Source organism: Dendrobates tinctorius, unplaced genomic scaffold (assembly GCF_039654945.1).
Source record: "Dendrobates tinctorius isolate UK_male_01 unplaced genomic scaffold, ASM3965494v1 ptg000154l, whole genome shotgun sequence".
NCBI lineage: Eukaryota > Metazoa > Chordata > Amphibia > Anura > Dendrobatidae > Dendrobates > Dendrobates tinctorius.
The window spans coordinates 8509779-8535903 of record NW_027361821.1 but is presented as its reverse complement, the minus strand read 5'-3'; the positions used below and the strand labels follow the sequence as shown (position 1 = coordinate 8535903).

Here is a 26125-nt window from a genome sequence, read left to right as displayed (position 1 = left end):
ATTTTCACAGGTTTAATGTTCGCACTGTAAAGAAAATCACTTATATACTTTTTAAATGACAAAAAGAGCTTACAAACCAAGCTGAAGCAAGCTGTCTTGAAGGTGACAAAGGCCAGTGCTGTCTTTGCTTAGCTATAAAATCTCAATATACAGTGGAATGACTAATTAAGAAGACTTTTATTAGTCATACCATAAGCCAGAGAGAATATAATATTTTACATATTGTCTCTGAAGATTATGTAAAGAAATGTTCAATTATGTACATGAAACTATTGCTTTTGCTCATCCCATATAAAATGACAACCAATGCCAGATTAAAAAATCCATTTTCTTTACACTTTATTTACAAAATGTATTAAAACTTTGTACATGCCTCATTAAAATGAGGCTCAGTAATCCGTCCACACATGCAGTTATATCTCTTTACAGCCATAAGTTTGCTTGGCAATTGTACTGATCACCAATCTGCAGTTAAAAAAGGAAGTTCAAACAAAACAAATTAAACATTAAAATACAAAGAAAATATATATATTTATATATATCCCAAATGTTCTACTGCTGAATTGTTGCAGTTATAGCAGGAAAATGTAAGCAATCATTATTTTTACATGCATTGTCTCCATTAAAAAGTACCGAACATCCCTGCTTCGGTATGAAGCTCACACTCTTAAAAATCAATGTTTCATTCATAAACGTACTTATATTTTTAACACTTTCCTTGACAGATGCTGCCACAAGGTCATAAGTACTGGCTTCTCTATCACAGAAAGAGTTAAATAACATCTAGGAAAAAACATGTTTTTAGTATTTTCTGCACAGCATTTTTTTCCCACAATGGGATAGTAATAGCATTAAGACTTTGAAAAAAATCACAGTTCCATTTTAAGAGAGTCCCATTTCTCAGCCGGCCTCCATTCTTAGCTACCCACCCACAATACAATATTCTTCAACTTGCTTCCAGCTGAGAAGGTTTGAAAAGGCTAGTCTTAATATATATATGGTATATTTTTGGAAATAAAGTACATTACATATTCGCATTTTCATTACAAGACAGTTACAATGTAATTTGATGAAATGTCTATGTGTTGCTGATGTGCGATGGGTTAAGTTTGGAGTTCTCCCTAGTTCTAAAGATAGCTAAAATAAAAGGTGAGAATTGTGGCTTGGTGGTTAGTGCTGGGTTCTTAGGTTAAAATTTGACCAAGGACCACATCTATATCTATATCATCCCTGTATTTGAGTGGTCTTCCCCACTCTAGAAACACATACTAAATTTGTTTCTCAAAAAATTGGTACTAGTCTTTTTGAGAGAAAATTAGATTTTAGGCCCATTGAGGACAATGAGCAAACCTTTAGTTAAGCCTTTGTTTTACCCAGGCATACATTAAGTCAACTTTTCTAGTACTGTGTTAAATTTTCTGACCAAACCAAGATGGCTTGTTGGCAATTCAAGTCAAAACCAAGAAAGTCCCATACCTAAGTCCCTGACAATGGAGTAAAGCCGATATCTTTTCAATACTGCATAATAAGTTGATACTATGAAGCCAACAAGAGGTTAATAAACTACTAAGGTCTGAGATTTTCAGCGAAGTCTATGGCAAATGCGCAACTTGGAGAATCGATGGAAAACAATGTAAACAGAAAAATAACATTTCCCCAATGTCTGAAACATTAAATATAGAATGGCTTACCAACATTTTAAAAATAACCCAACTTTAAATACGGTACTTACATATGAGATAATAATTAAGCAATGATATCTATATCATCCCTGTATTTGAGTGGGTTTCCCCTATTCTACAAACACATAATGATTGATTTGCTTCATAAAAATGAGTCCAAGTCCTTTTGAGAAAAATTAGATTGTGAGCCCATTGAGGACAGGGATAAAAGCTTTAGATAGACCTTTATTTTACCCAGGCATAAATTATGTTAAATGACAATTTTCATTATTACATTTTCAGTCCAAACCAAGATAGCTTGTTAGAAATTCATCACTGTAGAATTTAAATACTTAAATATTAGATAATAATTAAGCAATGATTGTTTTGTATATCTGAGCTATTTGCGTTCTTTAGCTAATAGACTGTGATCCTTTTTTTTTTAATTATACCTCTATGATATTACTTATCTATGTGAGACGTGAATTAGGATTGAACTGTAGTGTAGACCTATTTTATGGGAATTGACAACAGAAATGCTTTGATAGACTAACTCAAGAACACCTTTCAGAACAGCCGGTCTTACATAATTTACAAGCATAACCTGAAGTAGCAAATTTGTAATATGTGAAAATTGTTCGATATTCTAAAAGTTGCATTATGGTAATGCTGACATGATTTTATAACTTGCATTGTGTAGTAAAACTGGAAGACAAGGTATTTTGGTTAGGTATATAGAAATATAAAAATAGACTTTTTTCCATTGATTTTTAATTCTTTGTCAATTTAAATTTTGCAATTGAATCTTTTTAGTTGGATGATTTATACAGATTACCACAAAATTCATCTTATGAAATTGAAAACACTAATTTGTCTCGGTAACCCATGTAGATTAAAAGAATGGTAGGATATTTTTTAAGATTATAATTTAGATGATGCAAATAAATCATTGGTAAACATTGGTATAAATGGCTAAGTAGCTCTTTGCAATTTTTTATATAAATGTTAAAGGGGATATCAACGACTTGGACAACCCCCTCTTAAATTCTTAAGTCCTCCAATAAATAAGAAAAACTTATATCTCCCCCACCTGCACTATTCCAGCAGCAATCTTGGACCTGGGTCTCATTATTATGTTAAGTGAGTGCTACAGTCCAAAAGTGACTGCTCATTAATTGCTGCTGATCAAAATTCTATCAGATGAGATATCTGCTCTGACAAAATAGTAAAGGTAGCAGCCTGTCAGTGGTCATTATCTGACTACATAACTTACGTGGCATAGGTTTTAGTGAGGAGCGAACGTGCTTGGAAAAGGTCTTTCCCGAGCATGATCAGGTGCTAACCGAGTGTCTTTGGCGTGGTCGAAAAATATATTTGAGCTCCTGTGGCTGCATGTGTTGAAGCTGTCAAACAGCCACGAGACATGCAACAGTATGAACCTAAACATATTTTTTGACCATGCCGAAGACACTCGGTTAGCACCCGAGCATGCTCAGGAAAGACCTTGTTCGAGGACGTTCGCTCATCACTAATAACTATGTCACACAAGCACCGAGGGAATTGGGGCAGACATTGAGGAATTGGGCTGGTGGGAGAGGTGAGTATAAACTACTTTAAACTAAAATATAGAACAAACTTCACTGTGCTTATCCTCAAGAAGCCTGGAATGAATAAAGGCCAAAAAATATTTAAAGCATAGGTTGGCCTTTATTCATTCCAGGCTTCTTGAGGATAAGCGCAATGAAGTTTGTTCTATATTTTAGTTTGTAATTCATTTAACAGGACCTGCACAGTGCCTGTCTTTCACTTGCAGCTATCGCAGTAGTTTTTTTCCAGGTAGAGCGCCAGTGTGTATAACCAATTGTTTTATTATAACCTATTTTACCCTGTGAACATTTAAGTAGGGGTTGTTAATGTAATAGTCAACTTCTTTAATATGCGTATGTAAACTATTTTAACATGGGTCCTGCATTAATTTGACAGAATGCTATTAAGATATAATGAATTGGGATGTCTCGGATAAAAATCTGCACTTTCCACAAGAAACAGTACCGCTTATGTCTATTTCTGGTAATCACAGCTTGGCTTTTGTCAAATTTTATACAATATTTTTAATTTCTTTAAAAAATATATATATGTAAAATAAAATAAAAATAAAATGTAAAATTTTTAAAATTGTTTTGTTAAGAATAAATTATTGAAAAAAATAAAGAATCATGTATCTTTAATATATTTGATATTATTCACTAGGTATCATCAAAATAACAATGTAACTCTGAATTTCAAGAGAACAATTATTTTATCTACTGACAGCTAATATTAAATTTCCCTTTCGTTGCTTTAAGTTCTATCCACCAATGATTTTTTTTTTGTCTGCTTGGTGCTACTTTCCATTTCAGGCAGACTGAATTTAAAGCCTTCAGGAAAGATGTAATAAGTGGAGAAAAGCTGAACAATCATGTCTGTTGAGACTGAGAGGCATGCCTGTGTAAATCTTTATGGTATTTTAAATGAATTTTTTTCTGCATACAAAAATAAAAAATTCAGATGTCTTCTTAAAAAAATGTATGTTTTCTGGCAAAAGAAGCATAGGGTTTTTTTTTATTTAAAAAAATAAATAAAAGTAATCCGATGGATATCAACCCCTGTAGTGATAAAGTGTACTGGGCTAGGAATAAGTAAAGTAGGCATTTCCTTTTTATAGTTAATTTACATTTTGAGACAAATATTTAAGCTAGGAAACAAGAAGAAATAATACTTAAATATTTCTTGTTCACAAACTTTTTTTGTAAGAGTAACAAGGTTTTACTTGGAATCTAAAGAGTAACTTTTCTCTTTGTGGAGAGTGACATGCCTGGCATGCCAGTGTAAGGAGGCTTATAAGCCATGCAATGCTTCTCTGGAAAATTAAATATGCAAATTGTCTGTTCCTCTTGAAGTTTCAGTCAGAAGCCTCTCATGTAGCCAAATCAGATCTCATGCTATGCACTGATGAAAGGTAGCACCCTGAAATGCTATGTCTGCAGTGTCATGTGGTAAGACTCATTAAAGGTTCGATATCGACTTTTAGGTTTGCTACTTTCAATATTTGGCACTAGAGTTCAACTCCTCTTCCTCTCTGAAGAGGCAATTTGCATATAAGGTTTTTTTATGACACAATTGGGCATATTGCTATATTATGGGCTATTTTCCTTACCTCTCCTGGGCACCTGAGTTTTAATTTAGTGTAGAATCTGTGAAAGTCTACCTGTCGACTGTGCTACCCAATTAGATTTACATTTTTTTTACAGCAAAGAACCGTTCTCTGTCAAGAAATGAGGTATTTTTTGTCTATTTAATAACTGGTGTAGAATGTTAAACTTTTTTTTACACCAGTGGCAACTTAGAGCAAAAAAGTATATTTCAAAGCAATCATTTCACTGTGCTATCTTACTTTATATATAACACTTTGAAAGAGCATTTTACCTGGAGCTTAAAGTAATATTGTATTGGATTGCACATTTTACAGAACACACAAGGGTCAAAGCAATTTGAGATCAGGACTGACACATTTTCATCTCATGTCAATGTATCAAGGCTTGCTTCTTTAACTCCTGGGATCTTACAGCTCTGCTGCTCAGTACAGTATTTTCTGCTTGGTCTGTATTTTGGCAGGAGTATGGTCTACTGACTGAATTTGCTCTCAAATTTTGTATACTGTATATGTTTAGGGCTAAACATTGGAACTTGTTAATTATTTTTTTTTACATTTTACAAGCAATGGTTATTGCCATAGATTGATAATTTATATTTGGCCAAAACAATGTTCAGAAATTAAATTATTTGTAGATCTAGCCAATAATGAGACATAAATTATATGATTATGTTATAATTCGATTTTTAATTATATATGTCAACATTTGTTTAGTAATTGTCTAAGTATGTTTTGAAGGCCAATGCAATTAACATGTTCTCTTCCCGAAGACCTACATGTTGCACTTCTGTGTTAGCCTTAATATACAAGTATTCGTCCTGTATATACTACAATTTTATTTCAAAACTTGAACAATTTGGGTATTAAAGTGAAAAGACGTAAATATGATAAGTCTATCTATTAGGGTCCATAGCCCTTATAGGGTTGCCCTTATCAGATGTCCTTCTATGACCAAGCATGGATAAGAGCCCAATTCTAATTCAGTGGGTCATGCTAAGTCAGAATTGGTCCATCTATTGTGTTGGCTGCTATTGATCTGAATAGCAGCTATGTAATACTACATTTCTGCCACAGCTGAAATCAAGAGCCAAACCTCTCACTTTTTTGCTATCTCACTTTCGGGCAGTTGTAAATAGTTGGTTGAATCCCACGAGCTGGCTTACATATTGAAGAGGTTTCCTATGATTAGGTAACCCCTTTGACATGTTTTTTATACTGTAGAATTTCTAAGGAAATTCATGTTCCTGCTTAAGAGGACTAGTATTGTGCATTTTTAGATATATGGCTAGTATTAACATATCTTTCCATCTCCTGTGTTTGGCATGTTTACCGAATTGTGTACCATTATAACAATAGATAACATGTTATCTAAATGTAATAAATTTACATACTCAAATTTAGTTATTATACAAGCTTGATACATAGGTGTCATCTAGGATACCTAATAAATGCTTTGGAGAGTAATCAAATAACCTCTAATTTATGTGGCTATTTAGATTTTAGGTAGAAAAATATATGTATATATAACCTGAAACAATTGTAGCTGTATTTTTTCATGTACCCCTGAATTCCACATCCATGTATTTGTTATGAGAATAATGATTGTTTTTTTACCATATCATGTATACATCTTAGCATTAGGAAGAACCCAAAAGACACTGTTAGTTGCCAGGCTAACAGAATGCTGTTCAGAACATACAACAGCATTACTAACAATAACACATATAATAAAACACTTGTGAATTTAAAAGTGCATTCACTCTACATATACATTGAAATAAATTTTAGACATATAACCTGCCCTTTACACAACAACAACTTTTCATGTTTTTAGGGACTGCCATGGGGTCAGTATGGTGTCAATCTTTTACCATTGCTATCCTCTAGTCAGTCTTTCAATAAATAGACCATGTTAATCTAAAGCTTTCATTCCTAGTTTATATGACATATAAGGTCTTATTTACCCAGCAATCTGTGTGGTTTTAGTGAAACATACATCAACATTACAATGGAGACAAGACAATATGGTACCGAGTGAGTGACTGAATTCGATTAATACAAGAAAGAGTGAATGCACCTTTAAAAATGCATATAGAGCATCTGAGGCTCCGTAGAGTGCTAATAATCGATGGCTTTTAAAGAACTTGTTCTTTACATGAGTACATTTTCTTACACAAGATTCTCGACTTGTGGCCAGTTAAAGTTTTGTTTTTCAAGCAAAGCAATAGCATTTCCGTGATAGTTTGCATTGTTGTGAGACTCAGAATGTTCCATAAGGCACTGAAGGAAAAGAAAAGAAATCTGTTCTTTCTAGTAAAAGTTCTTTGCACCATCAGCAGTTTGTGTTATTCCCGACACGAAGGAAAGAGTTTAACTGGCTCAGGTGGTCAGGATGTAGGAGGAAGCCTCATTCTCATAACCTCACCTCATGACTTGGCTCATCTCAATGGTTATCTGCAAAATACCAGGTGTATATAACTTACATTGAGCTCAGAATATATGAACATATTTTTGCCATTGAAAGAGAATAAATAAGATGCATGTTTTTGTATTCTTAGAATAAAACAGTTTCAAGAGAGGAATTTAAGAGTTACAGAAAAATCTTTTTACATTTACGGAAGATGCACTTCTTTCACAGTATATAAGAATTTCAAATAATAATGGCACTTAGTAGCTTCACTTTTTAATATACTTTTCATCTATTTGAACACAGTGTTGATATTAAAGGCCGGATTTCACACCCCAAGCTATTAATATGTGCATGTAGCTCTTTCAAAGACAAGTCTAGCAACATGTTTACATGGCTAGTTCATTCCTCCATAACTGAGAAATCAGTGTTTGAAAATGCAAATTAGGCTATTTGTATTTTTTATACAACTGAAGTTATTTTTTGTACACCCCATCTTATTATTTGAAGGAAATATTTCTATATATATATATATCTATATATATATATATATATATATATATATAATTGAATGTATATGTGTATGTGTTTATCATCAACCAATCACAAAACATTTTTAATTTCACCAGAGCTGTTTAAAGGAAGCTGAGCTGTGATTGGTTACTATGAGCAACAGTTTTCCTTGCAACCAATCACTAAGCATCTATCATTTTACCAGAGCTGGTTAAAAGAAGCTGAGCTGTGATTGGTTGCTATGAGCTACAGTTTTCCCACTCCACGACAACACCTCAGCAGACACTGACATGGTGGGAGAAATCTAGCATTCCCGGAAACATAAGCTCCCAGCCATTGTCTGCCCCCCAGAAAGGAGCAGAGAGCACATGACAGAAATGAATCCCCCCTCCTGTGCCCATATACCCATCAGACATTATCCATCCCATAGGCACAGCTTCCATCTTAAAGGGATATCCCATTTGGAAGTTAGGGCAAATCCCTCAGCGCTCTGATTCTGACCCCAGGCTTCTATTAAAGGGATCATTGGTATGGAAGTCAGGGCAAATCCATCCAGTGCTTTTTTTTATCCCAGGCCTCTCTTAAAGGGATCTCTGGTATGGAAGTTAGGACCGTTCCACTCATCTCTGTGGTTCTGACCCCAGGGACTCTTAAAGGAATCATTGGTATGGAAGTTAGGGCAATTCCACTAAGCACTCTGGTTCAGACCCCAGGCTCCTCTTAAAGGGATCCCCAGTACAGAAGTTTGGGCAAATCCACTCTGCGCTTTGGTACTGACCCCAGGCCTCTCTTAAAGGGATCCCAGTTATGGAAGCCAAGGCAATTGCCTTCAAATGCTCTGGTTCTGACCCCAGGCTCTCTTAAAGGGATCACCTGTATGGAAGTTAGGGCAAATCCCTCAGCGCTCTGATTCTGACCCCAGGATTCTTTTAAAGGGATCATTGATATGCAAGTCAGGGAAAATCCACTCACCACTCTGGTTCTGATCCCAGGCTCTTTTAAAGGGATCCTGGGTAAGGAAGTGAGGCAAAATCCAAACTGCACTTTGGTACTGACCCCAGGTCTGCCTCTCTTAAAGGGATCTCTGGTATGGAAGTTAGGGTAAATCCCTCAGTGCTCTTATTCTCACCCCAGCCTTCTATTAAAGGGATCATTGGTATGGAAGTCAAGGCAAATTCACTCAGTGCTCTGGTTCTGACACCAGGCCTCTCTTAAAGGGATCCCCAGTATGGAAGTTAGGACCGTTCCACTCAGCGCTCTTGTTCTGACCCCAGGCTGACAGGATGATGTGGCATATTAGGGGTAGTAGTCTGGTGGCTCTGGCTGATGGGATGATGTGGGATATTAGGGGTAGTAGTCCGGTGGCTCTGATGGGATGATGTGGGATATTAGTGGTAGTAGTCTGGTGGCTGTGATGGGATGATGTGGGATATTAGTGGTAGTTGTCCGGTGACTCTGACTGATGGGATGATGTGGGATATTAGGGGTAGTAGTCCAGTGGCTTTGATGGAATTATGTGGGATATTAGGAGTAGTAGGCCGGTGGCTCTGATGGGATGATGTGGGATATTAGTGGTAGTAGTCTGGTTGCTCTGGCTGATGGGATGATGTGGGATATTAGGGGTAGTAGTTCAGTGGCTCTGGCTGACGGGACAATGTGGGATATTAGGGGTAGTAGTCCAGTGGCTCTGACAGAATGATGTGGGATATTAGTGGTAGTAGTCCGGCGGCTATGATGGGATGATGTGGGATATTAGTGGTAGATGTCCGGTGGCTTTGGCTGATGTGGGATATTAGTGGTAGTAGTCCAGTAGCTCTTACTGACGGGATGATGTGGGATATTAGGGGTAGTAGTCCAGTGGCTCTGGCTGACGGGGTGATGTGGTATATCAGTGGTAGTAGTCCGGTGGCTCTGTCGGGATGATGTGGGATATTAGTGGTAGTAGTCCGGTAGCTCTGGCTGACGGGATGATGTGGGATATTATAGTGAATGTGCCTATGCAGAGTGGGCAGGGCTCTACACTCAGCTTTATATATAGAGATAAAAATCATTTTATGTTATAATTAACCGTAGTTAGTTACTATGCCCGGGCAACGCCGGGCTCTTCAGCTAGTTACCTATATTTTTAATAATTATCATCAGATACTGCTTTCTATTTTAATTACTTTTTTGTTTACTGTTTTGTTTTTTATATTTTAATTCTTCATAATTAATGTTATTATTTTTTTATGGAATTATGAGCTGCTGTTAACAGCATTTAGAGATATGATTTCCAGCAGACACATGAGCAATTGGAAAGTCAAGCAACAAACTGGAGATGTTCATTGACTTCTGTGTGAAAGTGTCCTAGGCATGCTCTTTAATAGGTGCAGAGGTCATAGTGCAGGGAAGAAGAGAAGGTGAACTGTGACCATCACCTTTTGTAAAACGATGAATGCTATTTTATCTATATATTAGCGATAATTTTCATTGTAGTCTTGCCCTTTATGATAATGAGAGAACTGCTGAAAAGCGATTTCTACATAACAGGAAGTATCATCCTCATCCTATTATGATGCTTAGTAGCTATAGAGAAAGCTGCAAGAACTATCATAAATATCCTGTCATCAGTTTGCATAATATTTTCATTTGCAGTAAATATAGTTCTACCTTATAGAAATTTCAGAAATGGCAAAAAATTGAAAATATTAGTAGGTTTACATACAATTCACCAAAACCAAAAACTGAAATTTCCTGCTCAGTCTCAAGCTCTGACAATGGTTCGAATGAATGAATGAATTGTTGATTTCAAAATGGAAGATAAATAATTACAATTTCGCTAGCAACATAATTTAAAATTTAAGGTGCATGAAGTATTAGCTTGGTTCAGATTATATGCTTTGAGCATATCCACACTCTTACTCATAGTAAATAATTAAGTTCATGGACCATTTCTTTGGGTAAGAACATGGACCACTGCTATGAGTAGAACATGGATACAGTGGAAACATGTAAGCTGTAACAAGCTAGTATTTCTGAAGTGAAGAAAAAGTTGTCACTCCGTTGTCCAGGAAAAATTATTTATTCAAAGTCCGTGTGCAAAGACAACATTGAAAGTAGATATCAAATCATCTGATGCATTTCAGAATAACATTTCTTAATCATAGCTTTATTCCAAAGTGTGTCTACTTTTAATGTTGTCTTTGAATCATAGAATCATAGAATCATAGAGTTGGAAGGGACCTCCTGGGCCATCTGTTCTAACCCCCTGCTCAAAGCATTATTCGCTAAATCAGACTTTGAATTAAGAATTTATCCTGGATGAGGGAGTAACAACTTTTTCTCCAGTTCAGAAAGACTAGCTTGTTACAGCTTTCAGTGTTGACTTGTTTTTTAGTTCAGATTTATCTTTTATAACCTACTTAAGTTGTCCTGCACCCGGGATGTTAAGAATGAAGTTGTGGTGAGCTGCCCTGTTTGTTTGTGAAGCTAGTATTTCTGGCACAATTTGGATTTTAAATTATGATACTAATAAAATAGATTTATTTAGTGCCTGATGTGGGACTCAAATTTAATTCTCATAAATTGAAATTCTTGTTCCTGGTTACAATAACCGTAAACTAGACTAGCAATGGCATACAGCCTAACCAAGGTGAAGAACATTCCTTAAGCCAATGTTCTAGCAATGTAAAGTTTTTACTATATTTCATTAACAAAAGCTTGTCACAAACCATACCCTTAAATTTTAACGCTTTCTGTTCCGTAGACATTATAACCTTCTCTGTATGTAGCATAATTCTGGGTGCTGGCTGCAGGAGGAGGTTTAAAGTTTTGTGCATTCTTTGTAAGTTTCATTCTTTTTGATTCTGCTCGTGATTTGTAGCAGAATTCTATTAAAGCCACCATCATGGCTAGTCCCAGACCTCCAACGAGGATATAAAACACCCCTGCGACATTACTTAGACTCAGGGCGCTGGTCTTGTCCTAAGAAAAATGAACAGCATTGTTAGGTTCACTGAATACTTTAGAATGGCTTATAGTTTGGATTAAAATCTACCCTAATCTTAAATATAAACGCTATAACTGCTCTACCTCCATGCTTTCATTTACAAACATACCAAATATGATAGTGAATTCTCATCTCAATATCATTTATAGCATTACTTTTATTCTACTGCATAGTTAATTATTATTGCACTTTCAGGATACATTAATAATATAATAACTGACATAAATTATGCATCTTAAAGCATGAAAAATTTTTGAAATACAAAATATTTTCCATTCTTTGCATTTTGTAAATGCTACAAACAAAATATAGAAATATTTTATGTATTCCGTAGTCTACTATTAAAAACTTCATAATTAAATAGCTAGTTAAGTCATAAAAATCCTGAAAATTCCAACTATCTACTTTAACTATGACCTCTGGTATACTTAACCATAGCAGCAAAAAATGTATATACAGAAACTCATATTGACCAATTCTGCTACGGCATCTTTAAATTTTAACCATAGATTTGCAATATACCGTGGATAGGGATCATTGAAAGTGAACATGAAAAAGTATTTAACGCAAACATGAACCATATTACCGATAAGCGATGGTTAATACGGTACTTGGAATTACTAAGCTATAATCTTTTTCATGCAGATTGAAAAGTTAAACAGAAAAATGATAACTGGCATTAATCCGGATGTACCCTAGAAAAGCTAATCCCATAATGCATCTTAATTCTCCAGAAATGTATTCATTTATTGCTTTACTGTCTTTTATCATGTAAACTAAAATATAGAGAAATATCAACATTAACTTTTAAATAAGTATCTGAGAATGCATTAATTAAATCACTACACACATGATCTGAAACGAATGAATGAATTTTAGGTCATTCGAATAGCGTTTTAGTAATAATTTTGAGATGTTGGTCATGTATTACTGTTGCAATAGCGGTAAATATTCCAGTCAAGTGTACTGACTAATTTCAACAACAGCAAGATAAGTGAATACACAACATGTATGAATGCTGATGGAGTGAGCTACGGACAGTGTCAAATACAGAGATACTAAATAAGAAAACAAACACGAACCCTAAAAGTTTCTTGACTGTAATGTTTTAATGGAAAAAATGTGGTGCGATATAACAGTGATATAATAAAAATATTTAACCTTCTGTTGTATTTTGAACCTAATCAAAAGGAAAAAAGATAAAATTAAATTTTTGGGGGAATTATTTTTAACTTTTTACATTTTTTAAACATATTGTCTTTTAAAGTATAGGATTTTATACGTGGGCAAGATGATCTGAGCAGTAGTATGTCAAGACTATCATTAAAAGTTGTAAGTCAAGATCTTGAGAAAGCATAGGTAGCCTACATCTCTTTAACACAATGGGGTAAATTTACTATAACATTATCAACAGATCTGCAAAAAAAAATGCTTAATGATAGTTTGAGTATTTTCCCTGTGTAATGTGTGCATGACAGCAAGGCCACATTTTGACAATGATTGAATATTGTATTGTTTGAGGCTACACTTTGGCATAAGAAGAACATGCTTCAGTGATATTTAGCATTTGAAACTGTTAGCATTAGAATATTTTCCCTTGATATTACATGGTTTATTAAGCTAATAGATAGAAACAGAGTTATGTCACATTTACCAACTTCTTATGTGTATAAATCTATTTTTACATGTATCTGGTTACTTAAATTAACTGGTTACTTAAATTGAAGGAGGTTAAGGGTGTTTTATAACTGTGCAGGAAACCTTACAAAAGGAATTAAAATAATAGGTTAAACACAATTTCCTGAGATGCTGTGTGTTTTATTAATTAACCTCCTTTACTAATAATCTGTGTAATTATATCATAAGTTTGTAATAGAAAAATATGTGAAATCACAATAAGAGAAGAAAGACCGTTACTATTCAAACCACATAACTTAAGTAGTAATTATTGGAGACTTGCTAGCAGCTGGCTAATGCCATGACAGAAAGGTGCTCAGTTCAAAGGAAATGTGTCCTGGATGCAGACAATAAGAGAAAAGGAGGCACTCTGGTACATGTAAATTTCTTTTGTGAGCTTTGTAATGATCCTACTATGATGCCATATTCTGAGTATACTTCTAGAAGGTTACATGGCTTTACAGACACACACTGTGGGCTTTTGACCCCCCCTTCCACCTCCTTCTCTCTCCCTCTGCCTGCGTGTGAAATCCTATACTCCTTCCTCCCCCTCCCTCAAGAATATGCTGGTGGATCAGAATACAGTCCTTTGTCTGAAGACATGGGCTTTTGGTGTATGTGAGAGGGCATATCTTCACCCCAGTTGGTGTTATAAGTATGAAAGTTCCATATTTGGAATGTGCTCCAATAGAGCTACCCACCCTGTAGTTTTCTAGACTCCAGCTTCAGCGGAATCCAAGAAATGGATTCCTACTTAACCCGTTTATACAGGTACTTCATATTTGAACTTAAATGAATGTCAATGTCATGCTGAGTGAGATGATACTTTGTTTGTCACTATATGAGGTTCCCTCCCGGTGATATGATACTTATGAATTTATTAGGCATTTCTGAAAAGAGGAGTGCTTCCATAATTAAGCCCCCTCTTTGATGTCACGACCAGGGGGTATAAGATAGTGGGAGCTCACTTTGCAGGGGTCTTTGTCCTGGAACCCTGATACAGAGAGGCTCTGTGACGCACTGTGATTTATTGCCCCTCACCACATGGTCTGCTGTGAAATGACTTAAGCAACTGTAAGTGTGTTTCTCCTTTTAATCCCTGTTATTTTGTAATCATTTGTACATATTTCCATTGTCTCATTTTGTAATATCTTTTATACCTGTTGTAAACACTGCCTACCCTTTGGAGTAAAATCTATAAAGTTACTAGCTTCGTTTCTCCTGCTCTTTAATGTATTTTCCCATCGCCTGAGGCTAAATTTGCTACTGATTGGGGTGGCTCCTGCCCTGTATTCTAGGACCAGGAGCTGGTGGCAGCAAAGGGTGTTCTGGGCTTTTGGGGAAGAACCTGGCAGTGACAGATGGAGTTTGATAAGTGTACATCCCGCCTAGGACCGGGATTCGTCATCTCCCTCACTGCAGCCCATACACGGTGAGGCGGCCTGTCCGGCGACTACTTATCCTAGATGCAGTTCCCTGACTGATCTGAGGGTAAGGGGGTACCGGAGAGCTGCAAAGTCCAAACCGGAAATTGGAAAGTGGGATATATATAAATCCCTGCTGAGAAGAACTGGGGGGCAAACAAACAACCCCAGTTCCTGACAAACTTTATTTCTGGAATACAGGATTAAAACATGGAATCCGGGAGCAGGATAACTATGGGACAACAGCCGTTTTGCCGTACCTGGACCTGTTGAAGCATCATTTGGATGCAAAATGGCCGTTGTCCCATAGGAATCCTGCTTCCCATGTCCATGTCTTGATCGTGTGTTGAAGGAATAAAATTCACAAAAGAAATTTATGTGTACCAGAGAGCTACCTTCTTTTCTGTTACCATCTGCAAACATGGTATTTGTTTGGCATGTATTCATATTCCTTGTGTCCATTTAATATTGCTCACTTTTTGAGATAACATTGTTAGACAAATGGGCAATCAATTTTCATCAATCTGAATGGTTAAAGGTATGTTTTTGCAAGAAATCCATAGGATAGGAGATAAATTGCGAATCACTGGAGGTCCGACCACTGACCTGAAGAATAGTGCATTGTTGAACTCGGTCTGAAAGAAAATGGAGGTCATGTATATGCACCTCCACTAAATTCATTGTCTATGGGACTATAAAAAAAATCAAGTACAGTCCTTGACTATTCCAGCAGTTCAATAGATATAACGAATGGAATCAAGGTGTGCATGCTCAACCTCTGCTCCATTTGGACATTACTCTGCAGAGCTTTATTCTCTAGATTGATGGGGGATCCAGTGAATGGATCCCCATAAATCAGCAAGTTATTCCCAATTGTTTGGATAAAAGATAGCTTTAAATCACAAAAAAAATTCCAAATATATAGCTGCCTTCTTCCAAAACAGTCCCAATCATGTCCACTAGTTGTGCGTGGCATTGCAGCTCAGTCCCATTAACTTTAGAGCTGTTGCCAGGTGTGGCACTGTTTTTTAGAAAAAAATCCCTTTGAATCATGTTTTAATTAGAGAGGATCAGATACAATTCTAATTCAACTGTTCGTAAAGATAATCCAGCAAGAGTATAACAAACTTAAGATGTAAAAAAATAAATAAAAACATTATACCCACTTTACTACTCACCCATTTGGCCCCAAAGTTACTCAAATCATGTCTCCAGTCCTCATCACATGTTAAGATTGCTGTCATGAGCACTGAGTCCCCAGGCCTCTGCAAATTCGGCCAGGGATCCTAGCTTTGATTAGGCTGGGGACAGTTCTGCCCAAGCTTTCAGAAGGTTATGACATCATAATGTTATGGCGAATGCCGTGACCTAGTGTGCGCATGCACAGGACCTCATCAGAGCCGGCAATCTTGGCCTACAGTGACGGGACAGGGAATTCAGCGCTCACGGTGGCAATCAGGAGATGCTATGAGAACAGAACAGATAACAATGAGGCATGGGGGGCTTGGAGAGGTGAAAGGTTAGATAAGTATACTTTTTTTTTACATTTTTATAACCTTTTAATGTTCTATTATTGTTTTGCAAAATATTGGCCAGCAGCTTTCATTTTGCTCAATCCACATGGAAGCGAATTATAAGAGAAATCTGCATTTGGGCAAACGCTACATTTTGTCAAATTCGAGAATTCAATTCCACTTGAATATATTTGGTCATCTTTAGTTTCAATCAGGTTTTTCAAAGAGGTAAAAATTAAGAAGATTGAGCTTTGATATCAGACATAACCTAAGGACAAGATTGGTGTTGTTTTACCGGTACAAACAGACCTTTTTTCTAAAACTTGACATGCCATGTGAGGAACATTTCCACTTGGAGTATACAGTAACCAGAATCTACAACTTGAAATGGTAAGCTAGTATAACTCTTTGTTGTGTCGCTATACTTTTTCTGCCCCTTTAGATTGGAATTGCAGAGGAAATAAAATTCTATTCAAACTTAATATTGATTAATGGTTCTCTATATTATACTATTTCCTGCTGACGCATAGAATGAAATTAGAACTATGAAAGAACTGAATCAAATTCTGCCCTCTATGAGCTTCATGCATTAGTTACAGCCACATTGATATCACCAGCATGTCTGTTATGTAGAAATATACTGTAGTTTTGGCCAAACCTACATTTTATTCATTGCATAGTGCAGTGAGTCAGGAGTCTGGTATATTCATGCTTTTCCTGGCTCATGCATCACTTCCTCACTATTACTGTGCATAGAGCAGGGAGCCTGTAGAACTCAAAGGGAGCAGAAAGAAGTAGGTAATAAGTTCCCAATAAGAGACAAGTGTTTTTAATTTGTGATAAATGCTCTGTAAAGTGATATTTTGGTTTGAGTAAATAAAATGTAAGTAATATATAACTAAATTGTATGAAATTTTACTCAGACTATGAGATAGGTTTTTTTCATTACAAAAAGTATAGTAAATTGTCTGTTATTCCCATTTCTAAAGCTAACCAGTTTTTTTTACATATTGTATTTTTTAAGAGATATAGATCCAAATGTATCCAAATGAAACGAAAAATGTGCATGCTTGACCTCACTGATTCCATCATGGTACAAGACTATGCATCTGGTGGACTCCTTTATCAGTCATGCTGTTGGTTTCTGTCATGTGATGGATCCTGTATTCATTGCTACTCTTTATTTAAAAAAAAGAAAAAAAGAGAAAGCATGGTGCAGATTGGAACAAAGTCATAATTGGAATGGAATTTGTGCAATTCATAATTTCCAAGAAGGTAACATAGCAAGGGTGAGAAACTGACCATTTGTCACTGGCACACTAGATAAGGTAATGCAGCCAGGCCCAGCATTGAGAGAGGGATTTGCACAGGGCCATCAACCCTAAAACCTTTTGAAGGTTTAGTGAATCAGTCAGTCTGAGGGCAGTCTGCCTTTAAAATCAAGATACTGAATTGATAATGCCAGCCCTGAATTATCAGTTCAATATTTGGGGTTAGAATTATATGGGGACATAACAATCATATTGGCAGTCATTCTATCCTGATCAATGATCATCAGCTTGGTACAGAGTCCAGTAAATGATTGCAGATCAACTTGAATATAGTTGATTGGTGCTTGATTAACTGCCTGAAATTCATCTGAGTAAATGCACCAAAATTTTCCAATTCATCATAACCTTTGCACCATTTCTTTGGAATAAGAATAATTCTAATAGTGACCAGATATGGTAAAATCAAGAAAATAAGTTGAAATCTAATGTAAATTAAATCAATGACGTAGTTTGAGTCCTTGCACAGCGATCAATCAGCTTCAGTAAATCTACCCCACTGTAAAAATGTGCAATATCAGGAAAAATGATTGTATCTGAGCTAGATAATTGTAGCACAACCATTTACATTTATGAAACAACTCTATACTCTGTTTTACTTACTGTTACCCTGTAGATGTGTTCATTATAATTCCTTGTTATTTGCTAAGCTTTGTCTGCTGGATGTAATTGATGATTCTCGATGCAGAATATTAAGATCTGGGATCATAGCGGATTAGTAAATCTTCCCCATTGAGTGTAAAGATATGACTCTACGCTTCTTGTTTTATCAGTGGTTAATGGCTTATTTCTATTGTTGGACTGTGCTTTAAAAAACAAAGAAAACTGTGTGCATGAAGGGTGAGTCAGAATGGGACTTCTAATCAATTCAAAAGACCTTCTGCGACTGACCTTACTTCCGGAGTCCTTGGCTCCACATTCACCCTTATCGTACCACCATTTGTTTTTCAGCTTGTCTAAGATGCCTTGTTCACTGAGTTTCAATACTGCAAGGTTTACTGGAGTTCTTCACGTGGGAAATAACATAAATAACATTATATTATGTTATTTTATGTTATTCAATCTTATAACTATTTTTATACTAAACAAAGCGATAAAGCAGGGACCCTGGACACATAGATCTTGAACTGCAGGTAACCTGAATATCACCTTAGTTTTAACACTACAAGTGACACTAAATTACCAGGTCCTGCCTATATCGCTTTGAGTAATCGGCACACACTGTTAAAGGAATATTAGTAACAAAGTAGAAATTGGCCCCGTATGTGGGGTGCTGTGGTTTAGTATTAAGTAACTTTTCAGAATGAATGCATGGACTAGCCAAGATACCTTTTCCACTGAGGCATGTATAGTAAATTAATACTAATTAAATAATAATTATCTGCATTATTGTTCAATACTCAAACATGTCACTGTCCTTGAGCACCCTGTGGTTTATTATTTTGAAGGTGTACTCATATAATTGGATGCATCAAAGTATATTTCACTTTTTAAAATGCATTTTAAATTTGTCTCCAATTCAAGATCTCAAAAGGGCTATACAGTATTAGAAAAAAAGGTTGTTTTCTTCCAAAACCAGCAACACACTTTTTGAAATATTGCATAATTTTGTAGATCATTCCCATTCATTTTAATGGAAGAGAGCTGCAATAGCAGGCATAATTCAATGACAAGTGTCAATGTTCCTGACAGAAAGCAACCGTTTTTTCTTGCTATACAACCTCTTTAAACAAACTTTTTAGGGGTATGCATTGAAGATCTACCCTGAAGTCACTTTCACATTTCTGTATTCAGATCAGAATTTTGCATAAGAGATTGTGAGTCAAAACCAGGATGGAGTCCAAACAAAAAATAGGAGCAAATCTTCCCAATACCATTTTTCTCTATCTAGGTTACACTCCTGTGTTTTAACTATGAATAACATTTTGATAAATGTAAAGGTGTATGCACCTAATTTTAGTGGATGTCCAACCATGAGTTTAGTGGATCAGAAGAACAAAGTGACTTTGGCAACTCAGTCAGTATTGTAGCCACTTAGTTTATCTAGGCACAAAGGCACCTCAATATAAGTGACTGTGCCTGTCATTTCTGCTCAAGTCTACATGGCCCCTTGGATTTCTTAACTGGTGGGGGTTCTGGGTGTCAGACTGCCACTTAGCACACTTTACTGCCCTATTTAAAAGCTTGTCCATCAATATATAGTCCTGCAACAGCCTTTATAGACAGTGGCGGCTTTACATATACTTTAGGTTTTTATTATGATGCCTAAAACCATGGGCAGTATGAGAACCCCAAGAGGCTACCTCATTAGAGAGACTTGGGTTTCATCCTTCAATGCTGTAGTATTTCCAAGAAAGCATAGTTCAAAAAATGCATCAGGCATTGGAAGAAGAGTCTACTCTGTAGCTTTTCCTGGCAAGCTTGATTTGATTGACAGGTCTCTTTCTAAATGTGTTCTAAAATTATGGGACCAATTTATCTAAACTTTAACACAGCAGAACTGCAAAGGTGTTGTAAAAGCTTTGAAAATTTGTCACATTTTTGTGCAACGTGGAGTTACTCAAAGAATTGAGGCTTTTGGCATTTTCATGCAACTTTAGTTCAACTACACCTAAATGGGCAGAGCTAAGGGGAAGTCGGGGTGGGCTGGCCCCCTGTCAAATTCATCAAACCTGTCAGCATTTTCTACTGGAGTATCATTTTTGGTGCAGCACATGAAGGCATGCACCACTTACTAGATGGGTGGAATTTATTAAGTGGTGCTGTGTACTTGGTGTAGAGTGAGTTTGTGCTGGCCAGTCTTGATTAATCGGATTCCATAATTTTTCTGAAATTCTGTAAGCACTACAGATTAAAACACAGATCTCTTTAAAAGTGACATTACTTTTAGCTAATAATAATAATCACTATTTTTATTTATATAGCACCAACTTATTCCCCAGAAATTTACAATTCAAAAGGTTTATGAGCAAATTTTGGCAAGTGTTAAAATGATTGCAGTTCCCTTTACACTACTTTCTTTACTTTTGTAGAAAGAACTCATGATGAATGAAGCAGAAGCTTGTTTGACCTCTTCACTATAAAAACAAAATTGTAGCCATGAGCCACTCCACATCCTCACAAGACTGATGTATCCTAATTGAACAGGTCTGTACAAAAGCATCAATCATCAGTAGAGTTCTCCTATTCAGTGGTATTAAAACTAATGTTTTTTCAAATGACATTGTAACTTGCAGACCCTAATAAAGCTATACTACTTAAAGTGGCATTATATTGTACTTGGCCACTTAAATCTGTTCTTGACATCAATCATTGTCAGTACTGATGTGTATAGTATAGACTACAGGCAATTGCAATTGCAACTTATTTTGTTATGTCCTGGCCTTATATATTGTCTAATGCTTCATTGTGATGCCATTTTGAAGTGAGAGACTCACTACAAAATTGTATCAAGATTCATAAGGTTTTGCTTTTTAACCAGAAACCATTCTCAATAAATGAGTATGATCCAGATAAAGCACCACCTTGCCCTTTATCAAGATACTAAAGAGTGTGCTGCATAAAGGATTTTATGTAGTCATCCAATGTCTGAGTGGAAAAGGCATCAATAGGTATCCACCAACCATTCTTTATTTATGAGTGTAAATTCCAGAGCTACTCTGAGTATAATGCATATCCAATCCAATGAGGTGAATACTTCATTAACAATTAGCCTTTTTGATTTTACCAAAATAACAGTCTTGCCGATTACTCTTGACTAAGGTACCCGATTGTGGTGACATTGAGGCTGACCTTGGAGTCACCTCCCCCGCTGCCGCATTCTCCTTTGTCGTACCACCATTTGTTTTTCAATTTGTCCAAGAGTCCTTGCTCATTCAGTTTTAATACTGCCAGGTTAACAGCATTTCTTGAAACGATAAAACATAACTTGTAAGAAAATGTACAAAAGGCTTTTAGGAATAGAGTTGTGCGAATGTCTTTAAATATTCTTTGCAAAATTTTTACTAAGTAAATTTGCCTTAACTAAAAATGTTTGGTTTCTTAAAATATAGTAACCAACAATCACATATTATATGCAATATTTTCGCCAGATTATGGTGAAATATCAAAATATTCTCCACTATAGACTTTCTATGCAATTTATGACAAAGTGATTTAGGTAGAAAAATATGTGTCCAGTCTTCTGCTAATCTTTAGATATATCCATACTTTCTGTAAGTATGTTTTATGTAAGTAGATTGGACCTGAATTTCACAAAATTCAGCGAAAAATCGCACATCTCTACTAAGGAATTGTAATATGTAAAAAAAAGGAGCACAAGAGGACAAATTGTCTAGGGTTTCACATAAAGCTATAAAGTTAACAATACCAAATACTAGTCTAAATATAATAAGGTGGTTTGTGCTACGGTAGGGGAATAGTATACATAGTATACATTTAAAAAAATGCAGGATGGGGGAGGGGTGGATTTTTTTAGGGTAATAAACACAACACCACATCATGCAAATAACATTGAGCAAATGGTAATTAAAACGTGGCTTTTACCTTTTAAATTGAAAAAGCCATTTGATTTAAAAATAAAATAAAAAAATAATAAACAGAATGACAACACACAAAGAAATAAATAAAAACAAAAAATTAAATCATACCATTTACCATCCTGCCATGTTAAAAGTAAACTGTGTTACCTTAAACATCCACAAGAAAGTAAAGAACAACACAACACATCAGGGAAGGTGGAATACTATAACAACACATATTGTTATATTATTCCACCCACCTTAATGCTGAGCCTTTTGGAGTTGCCACGCCATATCCTTTGGAATCCAGGTTGCCTCCAACTTTCATGGTGTCACATGGCTTCCTCTGCTCGATGTATTCATTCATTGTGGATTCCAGGAGAAAGGCAAACTTTCCTTTAGACTTCCGAACACGAGCGACTCCATCATCAGTTGTTTTCGTAAACACAGAAGGTTCTGCCGATTTCATGTATGACCACATTTTCTCATAGACTGCTATCTTTGATCTCTGCAAAGAATATATTAAACCATTCATTAGTCATGGAAAGTAACTTCGGAGCAACTAATTTTGATTTTGCAATGTAAATATATATAGAAAGGTGTGCACTAATTAAGACTTTTCAAAGCTAAATAATCATATACCAAATGAATTTCAAATGACCTTTTGAACACATTAAATTGTGTTGTATGAAAGGAGCTACCATCTAATGGATTTGTTCCAACTGTAAAAGGGATCTGTTATAAAATTGGAATGTGCCACAACCTTCTTAGATGGAAAATAGTTTCTTTCGGGTAAAATATGAGCAAGAAAAGATATGAGTTGCTAAGAGAAGTATCTGATGGATAAGGAAGTTCGATGTCATCACACCCCAGTTGGTGGCATGGGACTTATTTGCCCTTTGCTTGTCATGTCACAGTCTAAAGCTGGAGTCACACATAGCAATCTCGCTAGCGAGATCGCTGCTGAGTCACAACTTTTGTGACGTAACAGCGATCTCACCAGCGAGATCGCTGTGTGTGACATCGATCAGCGAGCGGCCCCCCTGCCGGTATTGCTGATCACTGTAAGAAACCTCTGGACTTTTTTTGGTCACTGGGCTCCCGCTGGCCAGCACGCATCGCTGCGTGTGACAGGCGGAAGACCAGCGATCAGCTGTAAAAAATAGAATTAAATAAAAAATATTGTTATTATCATCTTCCGACGTCCCGCGCAGCATTCCTCTCTCCACGCTCCGGTCCCAGTGATCCTTTGCACGAATGACTGCAAGACTTCGTGCTCCCGCAAGACCATGACTCTCGCAGTCATTCTCGCGAAGGATTACTGGGACCGGAGCGTGGAGAGAGGCAGGATGGCTGCGTGGGACGTCGGAAGGTGAGAATAACAATATTTTTTATTTTAATTCTATTTTTTACAGGGATGGCAAGCGATGGCGGGCGCTCGGCATCGCTGTGCTGATCGCTGGTGAAGCTGTCTGTTTGACAGCTCACCAGCGATCACATAGCAACTTACCAGCGATCCTGACACCTTGATATCGGTGTCGGTATCGCTGGTAAGTCGCTATGTGTGACTCCAGCTTAAGGAGTGTCTTGCTGGACAAAATTCATCCAACGTGTTACAGATAAAAAAACGATCTCCTTCATCAGAGATCACTATATAACAAATCCTTTTCATGGTAGGAACAACTTTATTGGATGGTAGCTTCTTTCATACAATTCATTTTAATGTGTTCACAAGGTTATTTGAATTTGATTCAGTATTTGATTATTTAGCTTTGAAAAGTTTTTATCAGCGCACTCATTTCTGTAGAGATTTATTTTCATCTATTTCTGAGTGCATGAGCTGTCAGTGCTTTTTGTGAGAGTGGCTCTATTACATTCAAGTGGGAGTGCTAGTATTTCATACATTGGAGAAAAAATAGAGAGATTGATCTTTTCTACACTGCCGAGGACACCAATGGATATTTCCAGTATAACGTATTTATTTTATGCTATGTTATTGTTTTACACATTTAAAAACTAGCTTACAAATTTGAAGAAGGCAATTATATCTTTTCTAATGAGCTTTAAAAAGTTACATTTAAAAACTATGGCCTGAGCATACAATACAAACAGATCAGGGCACATTTACTCTTGTGAGTGTGCCTTGACGCTGGTGAAATATACTCCAATTGTTGGTGAATTTTAGTGCAAATTGTCACATTTAGTTATAGACCGATTTAATAGGTGTTCATTTGACAAGGGGTGTGGTTTTACAAGAGCTGCTGGATCCAGAAATAGATGTGGCTTAAGATGCACCTTTTGCCAAAATTTTATCACAAAAAATAGTCTAAAAAAATTAGCCTCATTCACTCTTGTGAATGTACATTAATTCTGGTAAAAAATGATCCCATTATTGATGTCTTTCTGCAAATTGTTGCATTTAGTTACTGACCTATTTATAATGTATTCACGTGAAAAAGCATGTGATTTTACAGTAGAGATTGGTAGCCACAAATGGGAGTGACTTAATATGCACCGTGTACCAAAATTTAGGCACAAAAAGTTAAATAAAATTGTCAAAATATGCAAAATGTATTGTCTGGCATGAGCCACTGTGATAACTTTTCAAACTGTCTTGTCTAAGTTTACACTGTGTATGTATTCAATAGCATTAGTAATTCTGATCCGCTGTAGTATACAGGTGCTTCTCACAAAATTAGAATATCAAAAAGTTAATTTATTTCAATTCTTCAATATAAAAAGTGAAACTCATATATTATATAGAGTCATTACAAATAGAGTGATCTATTTCAAGTGTTTATTTCTGTTAATGTTGATGATTATGGCTTACAGCCAATGAAAACCCAAAAGTCATTATCTCAGTAAATTAGAATACTTTATAACACCTTAAAAAATGATTTTAAAATCCAAAATGTTACTACTGAAATGTATGTTCAGGAAACACACTCAATACTTGGTCGGGGCTCCTTTTGCATCAATTACTGCATCAATGCGGCATGGCATGGAGGAGATCCACCTGTGGCACTGCTGAGGTGTTATGGAAGCACAGGTTGCTTTGATAGCAGCCTTCAGCTCATCTGTATTGCTGGGTCCGGTGTCTCTCATCTTCCTCTTGACAATACCCCATAGATTCTCTATGGAGTTAAGGTCAGGCGAGTTTGATGGCCAATCAAGCACAGTGATACTGTTGCTTTTAAACCAGATATTGGTACTTTTGGCAGTGTGGATAGGTGCCGTCCTGCTGGAGAATTAAATTTCCAACTCCAAAATGCTTGTCGGCAGAGGAATGCATGAAGTGCTCTAAAACTTCCTTGTAGACGGCTGTGCTGACTTTGGTCTTGGTAAAACACAGTGGACCTACACCAGCAGATGACTATCACTGAATATGGAAACTCCACACTAGACTTCAAGCAGCTTGGATTGTGTGCCTCTCCATTCTTCCTCCACACTCATTTTCCCTATTCATTTTGCACAGTATAGTTTTGTTGCAACATTGTATAGTCTGACTCCAGTGGAGTAACTATCCGGTGCCCCATCCTGATATATATTTGTCCCCATACTGATGTTCTGCAATGTAAAAAAGAACATAAACAATTATACTCATCAGGGGCTTACATAGAAGCCAGGGGGATCCATATAAGAATTATAATGCACCCCCTTAGTCCTCCATATAATATAATGCACCCCCATAGTCCTCTATATAATATACTGCACAGTTTATAGTCATTCATGTAGTATAATCAAATGCACCTCCATAGTCATCCATAAAGTATAATGCACAGCTCATAGTACTTCATAGTAGTAAAATGCACCTCATAGTCCTCCTATAAAGTATTATGCACCCCATAGTCATATATAGTATAATGATCTGACTCCACATTCTGTCCCAGCTGTCTCCAC

General features: G+C 36.2%; 1 protein-coding gene across 2 annotated transcripts in view; it reads right to left on the bottom strand.

Moving 5' to 3' along the window:
* Window positions 1-322: 322 nt before the first annotated feature.
* The window catches only part of GRIA3 (glutamate ionotropic receptor AMPA type subunit 3), a 483632-nt gene continuing 457829 nt past the window's right edge, over window positions 323-26125 (bottom strand). Inside the window, exons 13-16 of one of the 2 annotated variants that reach the window (XM_073547601.1) lie at window positions 22486-22733; window positions 18597-18711; window positions 11490-11737; window positions 323-7308 (exon numbers count right to left, since the gene is read on the bottom strand). In XM_073547601.1, the coding sequence (XP_073403702.1) occupies window positions 11492-11737; window positions 18597-18711; window positions 22486-22733 (609 nt within the window). In that variant the 3' untranslated portion in view covers window positions 323-7308; window positions 11490-11491. Of the gene's footprint in view, window positions 7309-11489; window positions 11738-18596; window positions 18712-21497; window positions 21613-22485; window positions 22734-26125 lie in introns of both variants that reach the window. The other variant, XM_073547600.1, reaches the window with a different exon arrangement.